The sequence below is a fragment of the Hypanus sabinus genome, chromosome 13 (genome assembly GCF_030144855.1).
Source record: "Hypanus sabinus isolate sHypSab1 chromosome 13, sHypSab1.hap1, whole genome shotgun sequence".
NCBI lineage: Eukaryota > Metazoa > Chordata > Chondrichthyes > Myliobatiformes > Dasyatidae > Hypanus > Hypanus sabinus.
In genome coordinates, this window is record NC_082718.1 from 16,212,974 (window position 1) to 16,238,489 (window position 25,516).

General features: G+C 43.3%; 1 protein-coding gene across 5 annotated transcripts in view; it reads left to right on the forward strand.

Annotated features, from left to right (window-relative positions):
* Window positions 1-25,516, forward strand: part of LOC132403659 (SRSF protein kinase 2-like) — a 227,168-nt gene that overhangs the window by 168,835 nt on the left and 32,817 nt on the right. For all 5 annotated transcript variants that reach the window (XM_059987182.1, XM_059987180.1, XM_059987181.1 and 2 more), the window contains 2 exons: window positions 76-558; window positions 17,631-17,731. In XM_059987182.1, the coding sequence (XP_059843165.1) occupies window positions 76-558; window positions 17,631-17,731 (584 nt within the window). The remainder of the gene's footprint in view (window positions 1-75; window positions 559-17,630; window positions 17,732-25,516) is intronic.

The following is a 25,516-nucleotide window of genomic DNA, read 5'->3' on the forward strand; positions in this document are numbered from 1 at the left end:
TATTTTTATTGGAGTATGCTCCCTAGATCTATTTGTTTGATTTAACATAAACCTTTTATTTTATTAACTTACTAGATGAAGTTGATGATCAGGAAGAAAAAGAAGATACAGAGAAAGAAAATGTGGGAAAAGATGAAGTAGAAAATACAGTTACCAGGACAGATACAAAATGTGATGAAACACTGAAAACAAATGGGCACATTGAAAATGGCCCATTTTTACTTGAGCCATTTTGTGATGAGGAAGAAGATGATGATGAGGAGGATGAGGATGATGATGAATGTCCCAATACAGAAGATAGTCCAGTTGATGGACCGAATACTGAGAATTTAACTTATAATAATCCTTATGGACAGTTTAATGGAGATGTACAAAATGGACAGAATAAGAGTGCAGAGTCTCAATTCTCTGAAATGTCTGAGTCTGTATTTTCCAAGCTTTTAGAATCTGCAGCTTGTGGATCAGATGGATCAACAGTGACAGAGCATGAAGACAGTAGTCCATCGCAAGATAGGAGTAGAACTGTATCTGCATCCAGTACTGGAGATGTGCCAAAATGTGAGTATCCACATTATTTGTCTTTTTACAAAATTAATATAAAGGAGATACACTTATAATGTATTCTTAATGATGTCACCAAATTTATTTAATATTCCAATTAATATGATATTTTTCAGTTTAACATGAAAAATTGATTTAACAGTAATAAACTGAAGAAGCCTTGGATTTGTGGACAGTGGTGGATTGACAATGCTGAGCACTGGCCACATAGAACCATCCATAAAAGTCAAGCAATTACTCAGTAACATTTTCAATCAGTATCAGAAAAATATAACTTGAAGTTCTAGGTAAAAATATTTTTCGTATAATATAATAACAGAATTATGTCTGATTATTGATATCATTTAACAAACAACTTAACCATGGTAATAAGAACACTGGCATATTGAGTTGAAAGAATCCTTATAAATTTCCCATAGAATTGTTTTACAACCTTTGAGTTCTTTTTGAAATGATGCAAAACTTAGATATTAGTTAGATGTTATTCTTTAAGCTCCAATTTATTTGCACCCCATATTGTTGACAATATGAGAAGATAAAGTGGTGAAGGAGACCTTGCAAATGCCTAATCAACACAATATCTCCAGAATCAATTAAAATTAAAGATTAAGCTGCATCCTGAATGATGGCAAATGAAATAGATGAGTTGGAGTCAACTTAGATAGAGGGAGAAATGGAGACAAAGAAGAATTAGATTTATGGTGAAAAACACAATTAAAAGGAAATAATTTGAAAATACATAATTTAAACAAAAACTTTGTTAGAACAATCTACGACCTAAGGAATGAAACTATAAAAGTCAAATTAATCCTGAAATGTACTTGTGAGGTTGAGCAGCTGTTAATCGTGTAATAAGGTCTTGTGACATAAAATACGAACCCAATTTTGGCTAGTCTAATTTATATTTATGAAGCAACTTGACAAATTTCTGAATGTTCAGAAACAAAGTTATGGGAAAATCCAGTTTTTCACAAGATAGGCAGAGTAATGTAGTTCCAACTATTTATGACTATTATTTCTAAATTGCCTTGACATCAGTGAGACACAATCCCTGGCGTGACCTGCTGTCAATGTTACCTAATGACTAGCAACTTTACAGAATACTATGGAAGTATTATAGTCTATAATCTTGGATTAATTTCTTAATTTTCCTGCATTTTATGCCGTGTAATTTGCTTGACTTTGAAACATAGTCCTATTCTCTGTGTGAAATATAGAACTTTTCTTTGATTAGTCCTAAATTGTTATTTGTTTTCTCTTTTTGGGGTGGGAGGAATAAAATGGTCTCCCATGTCATGAGGTTGCCTTGATTAAATCAGCTTGTTAATGTTTCTTAAGCTGATCATGAACATTGAGGTCATTTTATCATTTTCAAAATGATCATGTGAAGGGAGGCATCAGGAGGGAAAAGAAATTTCAACAGCATGGTATTATGTCTTGCTGAGTTTGCTGTTGATTTGGGCTCCTCTATCCTCAGGAAACTGGTTCTATGGCACAGTGGAATGATCTTGTTCTTTTAATTTACCTGTTAATTGCCAGCCAGAAAATATTCTGAAATTTCAAAAGAATGGGAGGAGTTCTCATTGGAATTAAGTATTTGATTAAAACCATTATGTATATGTCAAACATTTTCAACATCTGTAGATCTGAAACTTCAATCTCAAGCATCATTTTGGTGTATTGGCGGAATGAATACTATGTTCCCCCACATTCTAAATACTGATGTTGGGTCCATCAATTTCAATTATTTTTCTCACTGTGGTATGTCAATATCCTCTGCTGGAATGTTGTAAATCTAGCAGTTTTTGCTAACATGGATTAAAATCAGTATGGGTTTCTTGCAAAGAAGTGAGAGCAGGAATTCCTTATTTCCATGTAGAACATCGTTGTCACAGTAATACATGGTAGGCCAGCAAATAATAACATTGTAATGGCACAGGCAATAAACCAAGAAATATCTGATGCAAATAAGAATGGAATGGCAGTTGCCATGGGGGTATTTTAACACATGTAGATTGGTCGATTCTAATTGGTCAAGGCAGTCCCGAGGAGGACATCATACAATGCATTTATGCCTGCTTTCTTTGACAGCATGTAACTAAACCAACAATAGATTTGGTCCTGTGCAGTGAGATGGGTAAAATTAGTGATCTTGTATTTTGGAAACGTCTTAAGAAGATTGATCACGGAATGATTGAATTTCTCATATAAATGGAGGGTGCAATTCAATCTAAAACCAATGTATTGTGCTTAAGCAAGGGGGACAATGGTGCTAAAAGTTGTCAAGTGTAGACTGAGAACACAGGCTATATGATGGGACAGTTGAACAGTGGAATACTGTCAGAGAGATTTCAATGCGCTTAACAAAAGTGTTCTAGTTAAAAGCAAGGACAGTAAATTGGAGGGATGGAAATTGCCTTGGATAAATAAAGAAATAAAGGAAGCCTTGAAAGCAAAAGCTCATGCATACAAAGTTGCCAAGAGTAGTGAGGAATTAGAAGATTGGGAAAACTTCGAAAAACAACAAAGAACCACTTAAAAAAATAAAGAAAAATATAGATTATGAAAGTAAACCAGCATGTAAAATATGAAAAAACAGTATAAGTTTTTTATGATTATATAAAGCAGAAAAGGGTGTCCATTGGATGATGGAAAAATAGGAATTAATATAGAGTAATTTGGAAATGGCTGAGATTTTAAACATCTATTTTGTGTATGTCTTCATGATGGAGAGATGTTATGGATGTGGTGGGAGGTGAGGACTTCAAAACAACCACCATCACTAAAGAGGTAGGCTTAAAGGTAGATAAATCCCTTGGCCCTGATGGAGTGCATCTCAGGGTACTGTGAGAAATGGCAGAAGTTCCAGCAGAGGTGCTTTTATGATCATTTGCCTAAAATTCTCAGAATTATGGCCAGGGGATGTGTAGAGTCTGCAGAGAGGTACATGTAGGTTAAGTGGGTCGGCAAGGGTCTGGCAGATGGAGAACAATGTTGGTAAATGTGAGGTTATCCACTTCAGAAGGAAAAATAGAAGATCATGTTATTTAAATGGTGAAGATCGTGGCATGCCTTTGTGCAGAGGGACTTGGGAGTGCTTTTGTAGGAATCACGAAAGGTTGGTTTGGAGTTGAAACAGGTTATCAAGAAGTTAAGTGGAACAATGGTCTTCATTGCTAGAGGGATTGAATTGAAGAGCAAGGAGGATACATTGCAACTGTAATGGGTGCTGGTGAGGCTGCACCTGTATGGAATACTGCATGCAGTTCTGGTCCCCTTACCTGAGAAAATATAAACTAGCTTTGGAGGCACTGCAGAGGAGGTTCACCAGTTTGCTTCCGGAGATGAGGTGGTTAGCCTATGAGGAGAGACTGAGTCACATAAGACTATGCTCACTGGAATTCAGAAGAATGAGAGGGAATCTTATGGCAACATATAAAATTATGGAAGGGTTAAACAGGGTAGAGGCAAGAAAGTTGCTGCCCTTAGTAAAAGAGAATATAAATAGTTCAAGGTTAATTGTCATTCAACCACGCATGAAAACCGCCAAACAAAACTGTTACTTTGGGGCCAAGGTGAAAACACAGTTTCAACAGTCATACATTCGGCCCTCCTTATCCGCAAGTTCTGCATGCACAAATTCAACCAACCGCGATTCGAGAAAACCCAGAAGTGCTCTTCCAGCACTTGTTGTTTGAGCATGTACAGACTTTTTATTTCTTGTTATTATTCCTTAAACAATGCAGTATAACTACTATTTTACATAGCATTTACATTGTATTAGGTATTATAAGTAATCTAGAGGGGGACATCACGTGATGACATAGGATCGAGACGTGGAAATCAAGCTCTCCTGTAAAAAACCAGTAAAATGATGTTTAAGTGAAGAAAAATTAGTAAATACTTTTTAAAAATTACTTATAAACTACTCAGGATTGTCTGAAGATATGTCTCCTAAACAGAAGCAGAAGAAAACTACTACTTTGAAGACAACACAAGTTGGAAAAGAATCAAGGCCGGCCGCCATGAAAGAGCCTCGGGCTCAAGTGCATTTTACCTCCAGCGATGCAGAACAGGAAACTGTGGCAACATCAACCGTTTCCAAAAAAAAAGAGCAACAGGAATTGCACATGCGTGAAGGAAGGGGCATGCACAAACATGAGCAACCCAAACTACAAATCCCAGCTATGATCGGAACTGAAAGTGAAAGTGAATATGAGGTGGAATCAGATTCTCTGGATAAATCAGATGAAGATGAAGAGACAAACAAAGAAGAGCAATGGGAAGAGGTTGGAGGTGATATTGGAGACATAAAAAAATCTTTGGTGCAAATAATGCATGAATTAAAAGCATTAAAAGTAATAGAAAAGATTAAAAATATGAAGATTATTTGATAAAATGATGAAAAGATGGGACAAAATGGACAAGAAAATTAAAAACTTGTAAGAAATAACGGGAGACACCATTGATAGAGTGAATAAAATGGAAGATAATATTTCTGCCTAGACATCAGAAAGAAAACGGTTGTTGGAAAAAGTGGATGTACTTGAAAATTTTAACAGACAAAATAATATTAAGATTGTTGGACTTAAAGAAGGTATAGAGGGAGAGAATCCAATAAATTTTTTTCAGAAATGGATTCCGGAAATTTTGGAAATCTAAGAAGGGATCCAGTTAATTGAAATTGAAGGGGCTCACAGAGCCTTAAGATCAAGACCTCAAGTTAATCAAAACCCATGATCAATCTTGATAAAATGCTTAAGATATCAAGATAAAGAAAAGATCCTGAAGGCAACTGCCCAATGTGCCAGAAAGCGAAACGGGCCATAGATGAAAGAAGGGAAAACAGTTCTTTTCTATCCTGATATAAGTTATGACCTTTTGAAGAGAAAGAAGGAATTTAACCTAGCAAAAGAAGTTTTTATGGGAAAAGGGTTATAAATTTATATTGCTCCACCTGGCAACCCTGATAATTTTTTTGGATGCTGGAAAAAGAAGATCTTTTACTGATTATCGGGATGCGGAAGAATTTGCACAAGAGCTCCCAAATATTCGCTAACCACAGCCAAAGATTTAAAAGTGAAACGGATTAAAGATGAAGACAGGGACGGTGAATGGAGTTGATGGATGTTTAAGGACAGAAGAATATTTAAATATATTCTTAATTATATGATACAGGGGGAGAAAGGTAAAAATTTGAGAAATATTAATCAAGAGTAGTGAAATTATTTTTTCTTCTCTTATATATACTTTTTATGTTACGGGGGAGCTGGGGGAACTTCGGATTGATTGCTACGGGATTCATGTGTGTAATCATGGCGATTGCCATGACCTGCACAATGGAGGGGGGTAATGTTGCGTTTTTTCTTTACTCACAACATTAGTAGGGGGGTATTTTTTGTTTTTTTTTCATAATAATCTATATTTCTTTAATCTTTCTTTCTTTGCCTGGACAATCGGGGGGGGGGGGGGAGACACATAGCAACACGGAGAATTTTAAAAAGATTCCCCAAGGTACTACGAAAGTTGAAAAGTTAGGTATTACTATAGACTGGAGTAACTCTGTTAAAAATAATGACTAATTTACTGAATTTTTAAAGTTTTAATGTTAATGGGCTTAATGGACCGGTGAAAAGAAAAAGAATTTTAACATACATTGAGAAAATGAAAATAGTTATAGTTTTTAGCTGCATTCCATTTGAAAAAATTACTTATAATTTAAGAGATAAATACGAAATATTTCTGAAAAATTGGCACCCTTATTTACAAAAGAATGAATTAAATATATAGGTGCTCCGAAGATAAAATTATTGGTTATTTGGGGAAAGAAATAAATATATATACTGTAGCGATGTGCTACACACAGAGCTGAAATAACAACACGCTGTTGATAAGTCATTTCGAGATGAGTCCACGGCGCTGGCATTTAAATCCCTAGCGCCCGCCCCCTCTGGCGGAAATGACGTCAGAGATGCATTACCAAAGTCTCCCCCCCGCGCACTGGCTATTTGTGAGCCGGTTCGCCTGCGCAGAAAGTGGATTGCCACATAACCCTCCCCAGAACTAGCGATACACCCCCCCCCCCGCCCCCCCCAATGTCCACAGTCTGGATCAGCCTCTGTTTGGGAGGTGTGCCTTTGCGCCGCGGTGCCTGAACCTCGACCGGCTGCGCCAAGTCCAAATGGGCTGGTTTGAGTCGGTCCACCGCGAAAACCTCCTCTTTCCCCCCAATGTCCAGAACGTATGTGGACCTGTTGTTGTTGATCACCTTGAAATGCCCCTTGTACGGCCGCTGTAGCGGTGCCCGGTGTCCGCCCCTTCGTACAAACGTAAACTTACAGTTCTGCAGGTCTTTGGGTACATGGGTCGGGGTCCGTCCGTGCTGTGAAGTTGGTACGGGGGCCAGGTTGCCGAGCCTTTCGCATAGCCTGTCCTGGACTGCTGCGAGTTCTTCCTCTTGCCCCCTTGGGGCTGGTATAAACTCTCCCGGGATGGCTAGGGGCGTGCCGTACACCAACTCGGCCGATGAAGCATACAGATCCTCTTTGGGCACTGTACGAATTCCAAGCAGGACCCAGGGAAGCTCGTCCACCCAGTTAGGTTCTTTCAGGTGGGCCATGAGAGCCGACTTCAGGTGACGGTGGAAGCGTTCCACCAGTCCATTCGACTGTGGGTGGTAGGCAGTTGTGTGGTGCAGCTGCGTTCCCAACAGGCTGGCCACAGCCGACCACAGGCTGGAGGTGAACTGGGCGCCTCTGTCGGAGGTAATGTGGGTAATGTGGTACCCCGAAGCGTACTACCCAGGTTGAGATCAGTGCTCGGGCGCAGGAATCGGCAGATGTGTCGGTGAGTGGGACCGCCTCTGGCCACTTCGTGAACCGGTCTACCATAGTTAGGAGGTACCGTGCTCCTCGGGACACTGGTAGGGGGCCCATGATATCCACATGAATGTGGTCAAACCTCCGGTGGGTGGGTTCGAACTGCTACGGTGGGGCTTTAGTGTGCTGCTGCACCTTGGTTGTTCGGCACTGCGCGCACGTTCTGGCCCATTCACTGACCTGCTTGCGAAGTCTGTGCCACGCGAACTTGCTGGAGACCAGCCAGACAGTTGTCCTGATAGATGCGTGCGCCAAACCGTGTATGGAGTCGAAAACTGGCCGCCTCCAGGCTGCCGGGACAATGGGGCGAGGTTGGCCGGTAACCACATCTCACAGGAGGGTCGTATCACCTGGGTCTACGAGAAAGTCCTGCAGCTGCAAACCCGAGACTGTGGTCCTGCAGCTGGGCATCTCATCATCTGCCTGCTGCGCCTCCGCCAGTGCTGCATAGTCCACCCCAAGGGACAGAGCCTGGACAGCTGGTCTGGAGAGTGCGTCCGACATGATGTTGTCCTTTCCCGAGACATGCTGGATGTCCGTTGTGTACTTGGAGATGTAGGAAAGATGTCGCTGCTGGTGAGCCGACCAGGGATCGGACACCTTCGTGAACGTGAAGGTCAATGGTTTGTGGTCCGTGAACGCGGCGAACGGCCTGCCTTCTAAGAAGTACCTGAAATGCCGGATTGCCAGATACGATGCCAACAGCTCCAGGTCAAAAGCGTTGTACTTGAGTTCAGGTGGTCGTAGGTGCGTGCTGAAGAATGCCAGGGGTTGCCAGCGCCCTTCGATGAGCTGCTCCAGCACCCCACCGACTGCTGTGTTGGATGCGTTCACTGTGAAGGCGGTCGGAACGTCCGTTCTGGGGTGCACCAGCATCGCGGCATCTGCCTTCCTTGGCTTTAACGAAAGTGGCTGCAGCCTCCTCGTCCCAAGTAATGTCCTTGCCTTTACCCGACATCAGAGTGTACAAAGGGCGCATGATACAGGCTGCTGAGGGGAGGAAACGGTGGTAGAAGTTCACCATACCAATGAACTCTTGCAGGCCTTTGACCGTTTTGGGCCGGGCAAAGAGTCGGATCGCGTCTGCCTTGGCGGGCAGAGGTGTTGCCCCATCTTTGGTAATCCTGTGGCCCAGGAAGTCGATGGTATTTGGCATTTGGCCGGGTTGATTGTGAGGCCGAAATCACTCAGGTGGGAGGCGAGCTGGCGGAGGTGGGACAGATGCTCTTGATGACAACTGCTGGCTATTAGGATGTTGTCCAAATAGATGAACGCAAAGTTCTGGTCGCGTCCCACCGCGTCCATTGGCCGCTGGAAATCTGTGCGGCATTCTTCAGGCCAAATGGCATTCGGAGGAACTCGGACAGGCTGAACGGGGTGATGAATGCTGTTTTGGGGATGTCTTCAGGGTGCATCGGGATTTGATGGTATCCCCGGATGAGGTCTACTTTGGAAAAAATTCTTGCCCCGTGCGGGTTTGCTGCAAAGTCCTGTATGTGCGGCACAGGGTAGCGGTCTGGAGTGGTAGCCTCATTCAGTCTGCAGTAGTTGCCGCATGGTCTCCAACCCCCGGCTGCTTTGGGCACCATGTGCAGGGGGGAGGCCCATGGGCTGTCTGACCTCTGTACGATCCCCAATTCCTCCATCCTCTTGAACTCCTCCTTCACCAGGTGGAACTTTTCCGGGGGGAGCCTTTGTGCGTGGGCATGGAGGGGTGGTCCCCGTGTCTGGGCATAGTTGCCATGAACTGCGGTGCCAGAATCGATGGAAAGTCCGCCAGGATTCCGGTGAATTCATTGTCTGACAGCGTGATGGAGTCCAGGTGTGGGGCCGGCAACTTGGCTTCACCCAGGGAGAATGTCTGGAAAGTCTCGGCATGTACCAGTCTTTTCCCTTGCAAGTCGACCAGCAGGCTGTGAGCTCGCAAGAAGTCCACCCCCAGGAGTGGTTGGGCCACCGCGGCCAGTGTGAAGTCCCACGTGAACCGGCTGGCGCCGAACTGCAGCTGCACTGTGCAGGTGCCGTAGGTCCGTATTGTGCTGCCGTTTGCGGCCCTCAGGGTGGGTCCTGGCTTCCTGTTGTGGGTGTCATACCCCGTCGGGGGCAAGACGCTGATCTCTGCTCCGGTGTCGACCAAGAACCGGCGTCCCAACTGTTTGTCCCAGACGTACAAGAGGCTGTCCTGGTGGCCAGCCACCATAGTCATTAGTGGCAGCTGGCCCTGGCCCTTGCAGGGCGGGTGACAATGGCGTGCTTTCCTGCCCCACTGCTGGTGGTAGAAACACCACTGTTCACTGGCCTCCTCACTCCTGCCTCTGTGTTGTGTGCACCCCCCTGCCGGGCCTGGTTTGGTCTGCTGTTGGGCGTGTGGCCTGGTAATCTGACGGACGGACGCCATGCTCTCCCTCTTAGCTTTCCACAGCACGTCTGCCCAGGCTGCCACCTTCCAGGGGTCACTGAAATCTGCATCGGCCAGCAGCAGATGTATGTCCTCAGGCAGTCGCTTTAGGAACGCTTGCTTGAACATGAGGCAGGGCTTGTGTCCGTCAGCCAGGGACAGCATCTCGTTCATCAATGCTGATGGCAGTCTGTCTCCCAAACCATCCAGGTGAAGCAGGCGGCCACCCCGCTCACGCCGTGAGAGGCCAAAGGTCCCAATGAGCAGCGCCTTGAATGCTTCATATTTGCCTTTTTCCGGGGGTGACTGTATGAAATCCGCAACCTGGCGGCTGTCTCCTGGACAAGGGCGCTCACCACGTGGTAGTAATACATGGAATCAGAGGATATCTGCCGAATCTGGAACTGGGCTTCTGCTTGGCTAAACCACACGCGTGGTCGCAGTGTCCAGAAGGTCGGCAGTTTTAGCAAAACTGCGTGAACAGATGAAGAGTCAGTCATCTTTGGTCCAAATCCCGTCTGGACTGTCGGGATCACCAATGTAGCGATGTGCTACACACAGCACTGAAATAATGACACGCAGTTGGTAAGTCATTTTGAGACTAGTTTATTCAAACTTCGTGGCACTGGCATTTAAATTCCTAGCGCCCGCCCTCTCAGGCAGAAATGACGTCAGAGGTGCATTACCAAAGTCTCCCCCCCGCGTGCTGGCTACTTGTGAGACAGTTTGCCTGCGCAGAAAGTGGGTTGCCACAATACTAAAGCTATTATGAACTCCATGGAGCATGTGGGGATCTTCCGATATCCAGACATTCTTTCTTTCTTTTTTTTTCTCTCTTTACAGGGATATGTTAGGGGGGAGGGGGGAAGGGTTGATAATTCTTTTTTTCCTTCTGTAACCATTTGAAAATTCAATAAAAAATTTTTATTTAAAAAAAAAGTAATCTGGAGATGATTTAAAGTGTATGGGAGGATGTGCGTAGGTTACCGTGGAATGTGATTGAAAAAAATCTTAAGTTCTCTTACTATGTAAGTCGGAACAGGTACATCCAGTATTATTTAGCGTCAGTTAGTCAAACGGTTCTCTTAGTATATACTATATATTTTACCTTTCTATGCATATAAAACACTTAAAAACGTATGTTTCAGCGCTGGGTTTGGGTAGTTCCCAAGTTCGATCCCGTGACAGACAACTTCCCAGTGTGCTGTCTTTCCGTGCCTGGTTGATGTGGAGGATCAAAAACCCAACACCCCAAGTGTTGCCTTTATGGCAGTTATTTAGTTTATAATATTTTCACTTAGTAATTTGTTTGTTAGCATTTTAGTTAAAGTTAGGATTGTTTAAAGTTGTCTGTGAGAGATCGCGGCATGCGATGACGTCACATCCGGTTTCGCTGCGTCCTGTGGGAAAATACTGGTTTGGAGAAACAGGAAGGTGGGGGGTCGAGACACGTGCGAGCACAGCAGCAGCAACGTTTTCTCTCTACGCACCAGAAACATTGTGAAAGCAACGCTTTTTCACTGTAATGTTCTCGCTCGGGTGTAACGGAACGCCGAGCTAAACACCGAGTTAAACCTTTGTCAATAACGACAGGATCACAGTAAGATTAACCGTTTACTGTTCACTCTTCCACATTGACGTATGGTGAAAACTGTTGATAAAACAATACTAGATTTGTACAGCATTTGTTTCCTTCTTGATATTACATTTACATCGTAAATATTTGCAAAAGTAAAACTGCAACTACAGCATTACATTAAAGTGCAGCATACAGTCAGAATCTACCTACACCATTGACTGCTTTAAATACACTTCAACGCAAACTATCCGCAACTCTTTAACTAACAAAAACATAAACATTATTGACCGTCGTCACTTTTAACAGGATCGGCGTTAACATTTTAATTCAACTTATCGATTATATGCACGGTAATTTTCAGGTTTGTCGTCGAACTGGTACAGTGCTGAAATGGCAAGATCTCGTCGTGCTAAATACTGTGCCAGGGGTTCAATTGCAAGAGGTACGCCCTCGGTCATATACCCAACGACATACTTCCCCAGGCCGCAGGCCACTTGCAGTTGAACCCCTGGCACAGTATTTAGCACGACGAGATCTTGCCACTTCAGGACTGTACCAGTTCGACGACAAACCTGAAAATTACTGTGCATGGTACGCCACATTCACCAACTCTATTGACGGAATCCAGCTCAGAGCAACCCAAGAGTTGGATCTTATGGCGAAATGGCTGGGGAAAGAATCATGCAAACAGGTGAGACGCATACGTTTAATGTACATCAACAACCCCGAGCTAGCCTAAAGCAAAACATGGGAGAGACTTCGGGAGTGCTATGCGGCCCCCGAAATTATTGAAGCGGCGCTATACCGACGTCTGGAAAACTTTCCTAAGGTGTCAGCCAAAGATCACATTAAGTTAAGGGAGCTCGGAGATTTACTCATGGAGATTCAAGGTGCCAAAGAAGATGGCTACTCAACTGGGCTAGTATACCTAGATACTCCATTCGGGATTAGACAAATTGTGGACAAACTTCCATTTGGGCTGCAGGACAGGTGGGTGTCTGTTGTCTCAGAGTACACAGAAGACAACAATGGTCGATTTCCTCCCTTTAAGTATTTCACTAGGTTTGTGTGCAGGGAGGCGAAGAAGCGAAATGACCCAAGCCTCATGGGTCAAGGAAGCAGTACAGTTTACACCAAGCCAGATAAATCCTCTTCGAATAATTTCAACATTGATAAACCCGTCTCAGTGCTTAAGACTGAAGCCTTTACAACTAACCAGGACCCTAGCAAGAATTGCCCATTGCATAACAAACCCCACCCCCTCAGAAAATGCAGAACGTTTAGGGAAAAATCCTTTGAAGAGAGGATGGCCCTTCTCAAGGAGAAAAGAATATGTTTTAAATGCTGTTCCTCGACCTCTCACTTTTCTAGAGAGTGTACGATCGCCGTGAAGTGTCCGGAATGTGATAGCACTAATCACAATGGGGCCATGCATCCCGGCCCGTTACTGCAAACCGACAACGCTCCTTCACCCCCACAACAGGACGGTGGGGAGGGAGAGGCTCACTCCAGGACAACTGTCGTCAGCTCGAGCTGTACAGAAGTTTGCGGTCAAGCTCAGTCAAGCCGTTCTTGTTCAAAGATCTGCCTCACTAAGGTGTACCCTAAAGGAGCCAAAGACTAGGCCATCAAAGCCTATGTAATTCTGGACGATCAGAGCAATCGCTCAGTAGTCAGTCCAGAGTTATTTAAATTGTTCAACATTGAGAGTGAGCAGTTCCCATACTACCTTAGAACTTGCTCAGGCAACGCGGAAACTCATGGAAGGAAGGCAGAAGGCTTCCAGCTCGAGTCCCTGGATGGTAAAGTCGTCATCTGTCTCCCTCCACTCTTAGAGTGCAATGAAATTTTGAATAACCGCACTGAGATCCCGATGCCAAGTGCGGTGCTACACCAGCCACATCTCCGCCACATCGCCAAACACATCCCAGAACTGGATCCAAAAGCAGAAATACTCCTGCTATTAGGAAGAGATGTTCTTCGGGTGCACAAGGTTAGGCAGCAGGTCAATGGACCACACGACGCCCCCTTTGCGCAACGATTGGATCTAAGGCTGGGTGGTGATAGGAGAGGTGTGCCCTGGCAATGTATACAAACCGACGGTTAGCACACTCAAGACCAATGTGCTAGAGAGTGGCCGCCACTCAATTTTTCAACCCCGCACAAGCGTCACGTGTATTAAGGAAGCACGACAAGGCTTTAACAAATGTAAAGTAACCGACGAGGCGCTGGGTCAGTCAGTCTTCGTTCAAACTGAGCATGATAATAAACTTGCTCAATCAGCTCAAGATGCCATTTTCTTAAAAATAAAGGACACCAAGGTCTTCGGAGATGAAGCAAGTAATGGGGTTGCCCCATTGCCTTTCAGAGAACCACGCCAGTGCTTGCCAAACAACAAAGAGCAGGTAGTCAAGTGGTTCACGCCCTTGCAAAAAACCCTGAAACTGTGCACACTAATGGCAGAGGTCACAGCCATGACAAATGCACGACCACTCCTACCCGTGTCTTCTGACCCGGAAAACCCCTTCATACTCTCGCCATCAATGCTCCTTACGCAGAAGGCAGGAGCTCCCCCTCCACCAGAGGACTTCTCTGATAAAGATTTGTACTTAAAGCAGTGGAGACAGGTCCAGGCTCTGGCAAATTGGTCCTGGTTTCACTACATTCCCTAGCAGGGACGGACATGTCAGGAAGGTTGAGTTGAAAACTACTGACCAAGGTGATGTGAAAATATACCAAAGGCCTGTTACAGAGGTCATTCTACTTTTACCTAAGGACTGATTAGAGACTAAAGTTTGTATTATGTTCATTGTGACCTTACGAAGGTCAAGCGGGGAGTGTGTTGCCTTTATGGCAGTTATTTAGTTTATAATATTTTCGCTTAGTAATTCGTTTGTTAGCATTCTAGTTAAAGTTAGGATTGTTTAAAGTTGTCTGTGAGAGATCGCGGCATGCGATGATGTCACATCCGGTTTTGCCGCGTCCTGTGGGAAAATACCGGCTTGGAGAAACGGGAAGGTGGGGGTCGAGACATGTGCGAGCGCAGCAGCAGCAACGTTTTCTCTCTATGCACCAGAAACATTGTGAAAGCAACGCTGTGAGTTATGAGATAATCGATATGTTGAATTAAAATGTTAACGCCGATCCTGTTAAAAGTAACGACGGTCGATAATGTTTATGTTTTCGTTAGTTAAAGAGTTGCGGATAGTTTGCGTTGAAGTGTATTTAAAGCAGTCAATGGCGTAGGTAGATTCTGACTGTATGCTACACTTTAATGTAACATAGTAGTTGTAGTTTTACTTTTGCAAGTATTTACGATGTAAATGTAATATCAAGAAGGAAACAAACGCTGTACAAATCTTGTATTGTTTTATTAACAGTTTTCACCATACGTCAATGTGGTTAATCTTACTGTGATCCTGTCGTTATTGACAAAGGTTTAACTCGGTGTTTAGCTCAGCGTTCCGTCACACCCGAGCGAGAACATTACACCCCAAAACCCAATAATTAAACCACTGCGTTGCTTAGTAACAATTGTAGCTTTCATTGGGGCTTGGCCTTTCTCACTTTATTCTTTAAAATTGTTCTGATCGTTGACTGACGTAGCCTAATGCATTTCCAGTGACTGATGGCATTCCTCCTCTTTCCGATTGCTTTATCATTTCAAATTTATTTTCAATCATGATCATGTTTATTTTCGTGAACATAAACGCTGCGGATTCTGAGCTCGGCCGCCAGGTCCTAATGTCCACCACACACTGAGACAGGTTAAGTAAGGTCTGGGGTTCTGCTGGGTCCTAAGGTCCACTGCATTGAGACAGGTTGAATAAGGGACTTGAGCATCTGCGTTTTTCGGTATCCGCAAGGGGTCCTGGAACCAATCCCTCGCAGATAAGGAGGGCCGACTTTAGTAGGGGAATTAAGAGTTATGGGAGAATAGGTCTGGTCAGTGAAACTGAGTCCACAGGCAAATCAGCCATGAGATTATTGAGTGGCAGAACAGGCTCAATGGGTCAGATGGTTACTTCTGCTCCTTGGTTATTTCTTACGTCCTTAGAAGTTTGAGCTCAAGGTTGTGGAAGAGCAATATCTAGACTTCTTCACTTCCAGTCAATTGAGAGCCTGACTGCATTAGAATAAATTTTTATTCATTCATTTTCTTGCTTTTTATTCTTCTTGTTAAGGTGTTGCCAGAAGACTTCATTTAAATTCCTCGTTTGTTTTTGGACAGTTCTTAGAATGGAAACTTTCTCCCTATTAATTGATTATCTCCTGCTAGGAGAAAGGTGGTTTAAAATACACAGTAGTTAATTTTTTTAAAAGCAAGAGTAGTTTTCAATGAAACTGATCTGTAAAAGACTTTGCTTTAGCTTATAATAATCAAAACCCTATGTTCATGATAAATTCCAAACTGTTAAATGAACCTCAAGTTTAAGAATTTCCATGGTTGACAGCCGAGGTTAGAAACATGCTGGCTTTTTTATCCTTTTATCACCAATAGAAGATTGGGAGTTAATTCAATTAATAAAGAAAGAAACTTGCATATTCAAAGTAACATTTATCTACTGTAAATTGATTATCATATAAGGAAGCACCGTCTATGTAGACAAACAGAGGTGTTACTTGAATGTTTTGTCCTAAAAATTGCCACATGCACATTGAGGGATTATTTTGTGATATCTACCCAGTACTTCAGAATCCACAAAGTACGCTGCAGATGCTGTGGTCAAATCAAGATGTACAAACAAGCTGGATGAACTCAGCAGGTTGGGCAACATCTGTTGAAAGGAGCAGTCAACGTTTCGGGCTGAGACCCTTCACCAGGACTGAAGAAGGAGGGGGTAGGGGCCCTATAAAGAAGATGGGGGGAGGGGGAAGGTGCAGGTGAAAAACCAATCAGAGGAAAGATCAAGGGGTAGAGGAGAGGAAGCAGGGAGGGGATAGGCTGGAGAGGTGAAGAAGGAATGTAAGGGGAAAGCACTACGGGTAGTAGAAGAAGGCAGAATCATGAGAGAGGTGATAGTTGTTTGTACGTGTTGACTTCAGAATCCACATGTGTTTCAGTGGCCAAACCTTCAATAGTAAACAAATCTTATAAAACCGACACCCCTTTCCTTTTTATATAATTATTTGGTCTGGCTTAGCTCAAATTTTTATTCAGAGTGGTTTGTGAGTTACCAGTTATTTAAGTTGTCAGACATTTTTTTGTTAGTATCTAGGTTGCATTTATGCCACTTAAGCGTCACTTCTATGACATTTATAGTGATTCTATGGGAACCTTATTTGTGGTGTTGAAATGTAACTTAGGACAAGATTTCAAATTCTGTTAAATGTGGGAAATCTTTTCTTGATAGCTTACTTTTGATTGTAACACTGTTTTAAAGTCAATAATTAATAGTTGACATGTAAATTGATAATTTCCTCTGCAGAAATAAAATTTCACCATGATTCACTTCAGTTATGTTGTTATGATTTATTTTTCACAGACTTATCAATGAAGATTTCTTGTTTTTCAGTCTTCCCATTGCAGCTCCATCTATAGATGACCTGTGGCTTCTGTGAGAAGGAAAGCAGTTGAGGAATTCTTCAATTGAATGGACTGAAACAGACAAATTAAACAACTGATAGAATAGGAATTAAAATAGAAAACAGTAATTTTGTTTAAACCATTGTATAGGAAACGATGGAGATTGAGGGACATTTAAAAATGAGACAAATAGTAGAGGAAGTAAAATAACTGGTTAAAAAAGATATGCAGCATTAATTTTCTTAGTCTTAAAAATGTAGAATATTATTTGTTTTTTAGTCCCAGATCTGTTTCACTAATTGTGATTTATTAAACTACTAAATGCTCATTCATTCCTGATTTGATAGCTGCAAACTTTTTCATCTGTTTGTCTGCATTGATTCCATTTCATAGGTTTCATCATTACCATCTGTGGAAGACACAGAAACGGACAGATTTCCATATAATTCTGTGTCTGGATACCAGAACATAGTTTCTATTTTCCCTGCAGCCACAGCAGATACATAGAGAGTTACTATTAATAGTACTCCAAAATCTGGGATGTTACTTGTTGTTGAAGTTATTGTGCAAACACTGTTTGGAACTTGTTGTTTATGCAGATAATTGTAATTTAAATAATTTGTTTGACTTTTTCTTTGCACAGCAACTTTGATAACTCTAAAGATTCTAATTATTTCTTTTTTGCAGTAAAAATTCGTGCTGCAGATTTGTTGGTAAATCCACTTGATCCAAAAAATGCAGAGAAAATCAGAGTTAAAATTGCTGACCTGGGAAATGCTTGCTGGGTTGTAAGTACAATAATGCATGCTGTCATGTTAATCATTTGTTACGAGACTGTTCACAAGATTCAAATTAGGTTTTATGATCAAGTAATTAAAAATCCTTTCTTTCTTTCTCAATTTTTTAAATTAAGTTTTGAATAGATAAACATAACAATGATAATGATATAAAGATATCGGGATTACATTAATAACGGTTAACATATATAGAAACGGACTCCTAGTAACATGTGTAATCTAAGCCTCCCAATCTCTTAATAACTGAACATGAAAAAGATTTAAAAAAATTTTATACAGAAAAAATGTCCCCCTAAGCTAAATAAAACACCAAAAGAAAACTAAACGAAACAAAAGCTGGGCTGCCATGTTTTATCAGTTAAAATCATTATTTGTCATTAACTCAGCTCCTCTATACATGAACAAAAAGTTATTGAGAAGGATTCAGAAGAGGTCACCTTACATCATATGAAAATGTTGAATGAATGGCCTCTATGTTTCTTCAAATTTAACCGAAGGGTTGATAGTGCCACTTCTAATTTTTTCTAAGTTTAAACATGTTATAGTCTGCGAAAACCATTGAAATGTAGTAGCGGGATTAGAATCTTTCCATTTAAAAGAAAATGGATCTTCTGGCTATTAATGTAACAAATGCAATCAAGCAGCAAGCTGAAGGGGATAATTGACAAGAGTCCATCACTGGTAATCCAACAATTGCAGTAATCAGATGAGGTTGTAAATCAATACACAAAACTACTGAAATAATATCAAAAATATCATAATGGCACGATGGGTGAACCTGGAGTGCGAGTCTGTACAGGGGTTCTCATTGGCTTCTATTTTAGGGGCCTTGTCTCCCTTTGCACTTACTAAACTGAATAAACAAATGACTAATCCAATAGCTAAATATACAGTACGAAAATGGTTTCAATTTCATAAACTTTTTGTATTTTAATAATTTTATCCTATCAAGTCTTATTATATCTGATTTTTTTCTTCCAACCATCCAGAACTGATCAAGCTTTTCTTTTATGGAAAACAAAAGGAATAACATGTTTTTGTGATTTATTCAAGGATAACTGTCTCATGTCTTTTGAACGGTTGTCTAATTAATATAATTTGCCTAGATCACATTTTTTCAGATATTTATAGATTAGAAACTTTTTGAATGTTATTTTACCTACTTTTCCCAATACCACATCAAACTGAAATTACAGAAAAAAATTTAAGTTTAAACCTCTTATCAGAAGAGTTTAATAACAATTATTTATGATCTGATTATGAAAATATATCTAGGTACATCTGATAAAATTAAGAATGAATAGGAAAGAGAACTTCAGGTATCCTTACCTATAGAGAAATGGGAGAAAATTCTCCAACTAGTTAACACTTTTTCAATGTATGCTACACACGCTTTGATACAACTTAAGGTGGTTCATAGGGCCCATATGTCTAAGGATAAGTTAGCTAATTTTTATTGCCATATACATTCTGTCTGTAACAGATGTAGTTCTGAGGTAGCTTCCTTGACACATCAGTTCTGGTCTTGTCCTCCTTTGGAAAAATATTGGAAAGACATTTTTGACATTATTTCAGTAATTAAAAATCCTAAGAAATTATATTTTATGGAAATGTAATTAATTTTATTGTAGTTGTCGTGGTTACTTGAAATGACCAGGAGACGCAGACAATTCTTCGAGAAGTTTAAACCTTTATTTTCATACAAAGGCTGAGGCAATCAATGAACTTGTCACCGAAAGCCCGCCGAGCTGCGGTGTACAGCATTCTTTATAGTAATTTCTTATCTCAGTTACATTCCGGTTTCATCAGCATACCCAATCAATTTATAATTGCATATCATCTATATATTAACTAATCAATCGCTGTTGCCTAGCTCTCGGTGTGTCACCATTATTTTTCACCCGTTCGCATTGGGACCTTATTCATGGCCAAGATTATGTTTTCCAGACAACCTTCCTCACATTACATTCCTGCTCGCAGCATCCTGTCCGCCACCGTTATCTCGTACTAAACAAAGGCTGAGTGTAATACATGGGATACATCTCAGCTAGTAGTGCTGCTAAACAAACAGGTGTTCTGTAAGTGCCATAATATGCAGCTAAGAGAGTACAAAGTATCTAGTGAAAACAACACATAACAAAATGTGTCTAGTAAAATAATACATACTAATATTCAGTACCTAGAAGTGATTACATAGTATAGTAAATAGCTAATACATAGTGATTATATTTCAGGTATATATAGTGGTTATGTCAGATATATTTCTCAGTATAATCCCCCCTTTGAGACCCACAGGGTCTCACACAGCAAGAGAACACTCAGAGGCCGTGCACCAAAGCCAAAATAAAGTCCAGCATTTTAATCCCAAATTTGGGTCAACTACAATTTCCATACTCGGAGCTCAAAATGATCTCTCTCTGTTATCCTAGGCTGCTAAGCCAAAAACCTGTCCCTCCATAGCTGAGACAGGAAAAAAGACACCTGTACAGACTAGTGCCCACATCATTAACACCCTCCAGTCCGCTTGATGCATCGTGCAGACTGTAACAGTACATCATCGGCTTTTCTCCTTGTCTGGGGTCAGATTCAACAATTTCCAGGAGCATCAGGAATTGTTTTGCTGTCGCACGCACTATCAAAGTCTTGAGACATGGAAGAAAACAGCACAGAATAAATGTACAACTTATCAACACAATACCTGCAGTGATTGCCTATTTAGTCAGCCACGCACCCCATCCCTCTAGTCTGCTTTCTAATCAGTCTGCTCATAACTCCTCTGTCCCTGATAGGGCATCTGTGGAAAGGCTCCTCCGAAGACATTCATTATTGGCATGGGGTTTTCTGGCCCTTGACTGACAGAATGACTGGTTCCTCCATCTAATGGTGTAATGGCTGTACTCACACTAGTGATGGCTGGCAGCATCTTTTTGCTTTTTTCTTTGTCCTTTTTCAGTTCTTCGAGCTGCATTTGCAATAGCTTTCGCTGCACCTCTTCTTGCTGCTCAGCCAGCTTTCGTTTGTCTCTCCAATATTTCTCCACCGCGTGGACTATGTGATCACTGAATGCTTGTGGGGTCAGTGATGACAGCCCAACCACTTCCTCCAATTTAGACTTGACCTGCAGAGGCATTGCATCCAAAATGCTCTGTCGGTACAGTGAGTCCAGAAACAAGCTATTTTCCACCTCTTGCTCAGTCTCCAGTCTCCACCTTTTCAACTGGTTTTCTACATAGGCTGCTGGGTTTTCAGTGTCTCCCAGTAGTTCCCCCTTTAAGGCTTTGGGGTCTACTCTGGGTGGATAAAGCTTCCTGAGTGCCTGCCATACCCTCTGTCTCACTGGATCAAAATTGGCCCCATCAGTCCACATTCTGTAAGCCAGCCATTTCCATCAGTTCTTTCAGCTTGGAAGTTCCTATCAACCTTATCAGCAGTGCCTTCAAATCTCCCATAGCCAACAATCGTCCCATTGCTTCCTCCTCAAAGGCTCTAATCCACTTTCCTGCCCCCTCGTGCAGACTAGGCAGAGTATTTTTCAGCCCTTCCAGGTCCTGGGATCCCCAAGGGATATACTGCACTTGTCCTGATCCCTTTACCAGCAGTGGCAGCATTTTCTTCTCCCCGTTCCATGTAATCAAGCTTCCTTCCTCACTTGGTTCTTTATCTATTGCTGGCCCTAGTACTACTGGCTGCCACTCATACCTTCCTGGGGTATACCTTCTTCCTTGCTCCTTCTCTCCTCTAGTCCCCTCTTCCATCTCCAATATCTGCCTCCCCGTCCTCTCTCGAACTTCCTCCAAACTCTCGTCTCCTACCTTCCTCCAAGTTCCTCTGAACTCACTCCATTCTTGCTGTCTAGATGATTCCTGTTCTCTTCTAGTCTGTCTGTATGTACAGTATAACCGATACTCCTCATAATCCCTCTTTTCTCTCTGCTGCTGTAGCCGTTCCACTTCTCTTTCCATCTCCCTTCTTTCCTGTTCTATCTTTATCTTTTCTCCCTCTATCTTGTTCTTCAGCACCTCTCTCACCTTCTCATATTTCCTTCTTTCCTCCTCAGGGTCCCAGACCTCTACTTCCCCCTGCAGGCTTACTGTTCCTGATATTATGGGGCATCATAGGGAGGGGGTCTTTCTATTTCTTTCAGATCCGGGTATAGAGCTGAAGCCGGGCTTCTGTTAGGTTTTTCCTCTCCATCACCCGACTGTTTTCCCTGGTCCCTTTTGTCTTTTTCGTTTATTATCAATATCCTGCCTGTCTTTCTCAATCTCTCTCCCTCCATCCTAAAAAGTTTCAATACTTCCATCTCCTGTGTAAAGGGGGTTTCTTCTTTTTTCTTTGTTACTGTGTATGTAATCAAAAGGGCTTCTTTGTTTTGTTAACTAGCAGGAATGCTTCTTTGTTGTGAGAGGGTGCTGGAAGCTTGTTGGGAAAGGGCTTTTTTGTTTTGTTAAAAGCAGGAATGCTCCTTTGTTGCGAGAGAGTGCTGGAAGCTTGTTTGGGTTAAAATTTACTGATAACGAGAATTGTATTCCTTTGTAAACCAAATGGGGATTAATGTTGTTCTTTCTTCTGAGTCTGTAAGCGGTTGTTGACGGGCTTTTGGGCAGATCAGCGCGAGGGGGTGAGAGAGAGGACGCAATGCTGTAAGCTGGACGAGGAACGGACCCCAAGTGGGGGGGTCCGAGGCCAGGAGGTACTCCGAGGAGGGGGGATGAAGCTAGATGTGCTTGGTTGACCACTCGGAGGGTCCTGAGCTGCGAGTCGAGGAGTTCAGAGGGGATCGAATGGTGGCCAGAAGACTTCAGTAATTGAGCTCCAGCGGTTGTGCACGAAGTGGTTTGGACTTTGATAAGTTTGACGCCTTTTCTTTATTTTTTCTCTTCATATATACTGTATCATTATTAATCACTTAGTTATAATAACTTTTATAAATTGTACTCATTTAATCGCTTATGGTGTACTGTTTGTTTTTGGGCGAGGCGGGGACATCACACAGCATCCACACCAGCTGATTACCCAGTTTGGCGGGGCCGAAGGCTGCTCCCCCTAGACGAGAACGAGCTGAGCGAGCCTGAGGTGACCCAGGGGGTTACATTGTGAGGTGCTCGTCCAGGATTGATTTCTGTGGAAGCTGTGTGATCACCTTCTTTGGATTGTGTCTGCGGTGAAGAGCCGGTGTGCCTTTGTGGGTGTGCGATTGCTGGTTATCACTGTGTGTGTGTTGGGTGGGGTGGCTGCTGTTGGTAGCCTGGAGGTCGTTGTTCGAGTTCCGACTAGTGCTGACGAAATGGTGGTGGGACCATGGGTTGTTCGTACTGTTTGGAGAGTGAGGAGTGACATGTTGGGATGTTTCAGCAGTGGTGAGCTCCGCCCGGTTGTTGGAATAATGTCCAGCCCTAAAGGGGTGGAGGCGTGGGCGGAGCGGACCCCTCAGTTGCTGGGTGAGTGGCAGTGCTTGGCTGAGGGAAAGCGACAGGGACTGTTTGAAAGTTTGAGTAGGCGGGCTGGTGACGTTGTTAGAACTGTCGGGCGCAATTACCTCGAAGTGACAGCTGCCAGTTCTGGGAAAAAGTGGGAAAATGCGTGTGGTTCGACTGGAAGTCAAATGCTGCAGCTGGGGGGCATCATATCCGTGGCAGAAGATTGGTGGAAAGTTTTTAGGGTATCCCTTTTGCCTGGTGGGGGGCAGATAAATTGCTTGTGGTGCCAAGGGGATCTGTCAAGGGGATCAGTTGTTTCGTTGATTCGAGAGGTGTTGGGAAACTTAGAGGAGGCCCAGTGGGGGAACGGCTTGGGGTCTCTGGGGGAGCACGTTCCCAGCAATGTACCAATGAACTCCCAAAAGGAGCAGACCCTATTCCTGAAGGCTTAGAGGGACCAAGCGCACAGATGTTGTTACAGATGGATGGAGGTCAAGTTAAAGCCATCCTCGGCACCGGGCGTCAGTTAAGTTGCTGTACAGTTTGTTTTATAACCGTTATTGGAAGCATTTACCCTTGCCGACAATGAGGACACTGGAGATTCGGGGTACCAGTGCCGGTGATTATCCAGACGACGGTTGTTGGTCAGTAAAAATGGAGTTCTTAGAGGCAAATGTGGAGGAGACTGAGGTTCATGAATCGTTAATGCTGATGTGTCCGGACCCTGTTGAGATGGGGCAGCATTTCTGTTCTAGAGAGAACCAATATCCTGCTGGTGCGCTTGGAGGAGGCGGGTGAACGCTGTTTGGAGGCATTGTCGATGCACCCAGAGTTTCGAGCTGCTTATGCAGAAGTGTGTAGCAGCATTGGGCCGATACCGAATTCAAACAAGAGCCAGTGGTGGTACGGCCTGGGGGAAGTATCTGAGGGTGAGACCCTCTTAGTGGACGCTGCGAAATACCACGAGGGAGGGGAGTTGACTGCTGAGACACCTCGGAGAGAGAGAGGTTGCGGCGACTGGCCTCTGAAGCCGTGGAAGACGTAGGCAGCGTGTGTGAGGGTTATATTGTGCTGAAGAGGCGCACTGTCAGTGACCAGGGCCGAAGAGGCGATGGGCTATCTGAGTGGTGCGATGTGGTTTGAGGTGCTGGATCTGAGGAGTGGATGTTGCCAGATCCCGATGAGTGAGGCCGACAAGGTGAAGACGGCCGTTATAAATTCCCTAGGAGTCTTCTGGTCTGAAAAGATGCCACAGGGCATATCTGGAGCCCTTGCAACCTTCCTGCGGGGCAGGTGGAAGACCATAGGGGATGTGGAGGCGTTTGGAGTTTTGGTGTATGTGGATGATCTCTTGGTATTTGGATTTGCCTCAGGAGAATATGAAGTGAGGTCGTTGCAGGAGCGGCTGAGAACTACCGAGTTAAAGTGTTTTCTGGACACGTGCCAGGGCTGGCAAAGGTCGCAGCTCGTGAGTGACTGTCTCTACAAAATCAAGTTTGAAATGAAGACGGAGAGACTGGAGAAAGTGATCTGGAACCATTCGGAAGACTTACAAGTTGGAGAGAATGAAGAAAGTTGTCTGACTGAGGGCAATAGCAAACTGAGAACCTGGAGAGGGGAGTTTGCGGAGGTGAAGAAATTACAGACAAATCTCAGAAGAGGGAAGCGGAAGCTTGAAGGGAACCTGAAGATGACCATCGACAGTTCAAATGAAGTGCAAAACCTGAAAGTTGATCTGGAAGAAGTCATGAGGAAGAAAAAGCTGGAGAGAAGTGCAGTGAATACTGCACAGGAGGCTGAAGAGACTGCAGGAGCAGTGCAGGCCACGTGTTTCTGTTTGGAGAAGATCAAACAGCAGCTACCGATCGCAGAAATGAGGAAGAATACAGATTCGATGGATGATGTGCTGGATGTGTGGTACATGCTGCCTTTTGCTGACTTTCCCTCGATTGAGGAAGAGACCTTTGGCCCTTCTCCCATTGAGTCAGGTGTAGTGGGGAGGGTTAGCTGTGTGCAGTGTGGGGCAAGAGTGAGAGGTTGAGAGAGGAGTTGGTAGTGGGCCCAAGATATCCCCAGTTGTGTACGAGCCTGAAGGGTTCAGGTGAGGGGGTACGGAGGTCTCAGAAGGGTTAGGGAACTCCCAGATAGTTGGCCTAAGTAGTGCCTGAGGAACAGGGTGTGAGGTTTACTGTGTGGGGAGGAGATGTCACTGTTTGTGCTTGGGTTACAGTGTGTTGGCAGGAAAGATGGCAAATTATTTAATAGTCATGAGGACATGACTTTTATTTGGTGGGGGGAGAGTGTAAAGGGGGTTTCTTCTTTTTCCTTTGTTACTGTGTATGTAATCAAAAGGGCT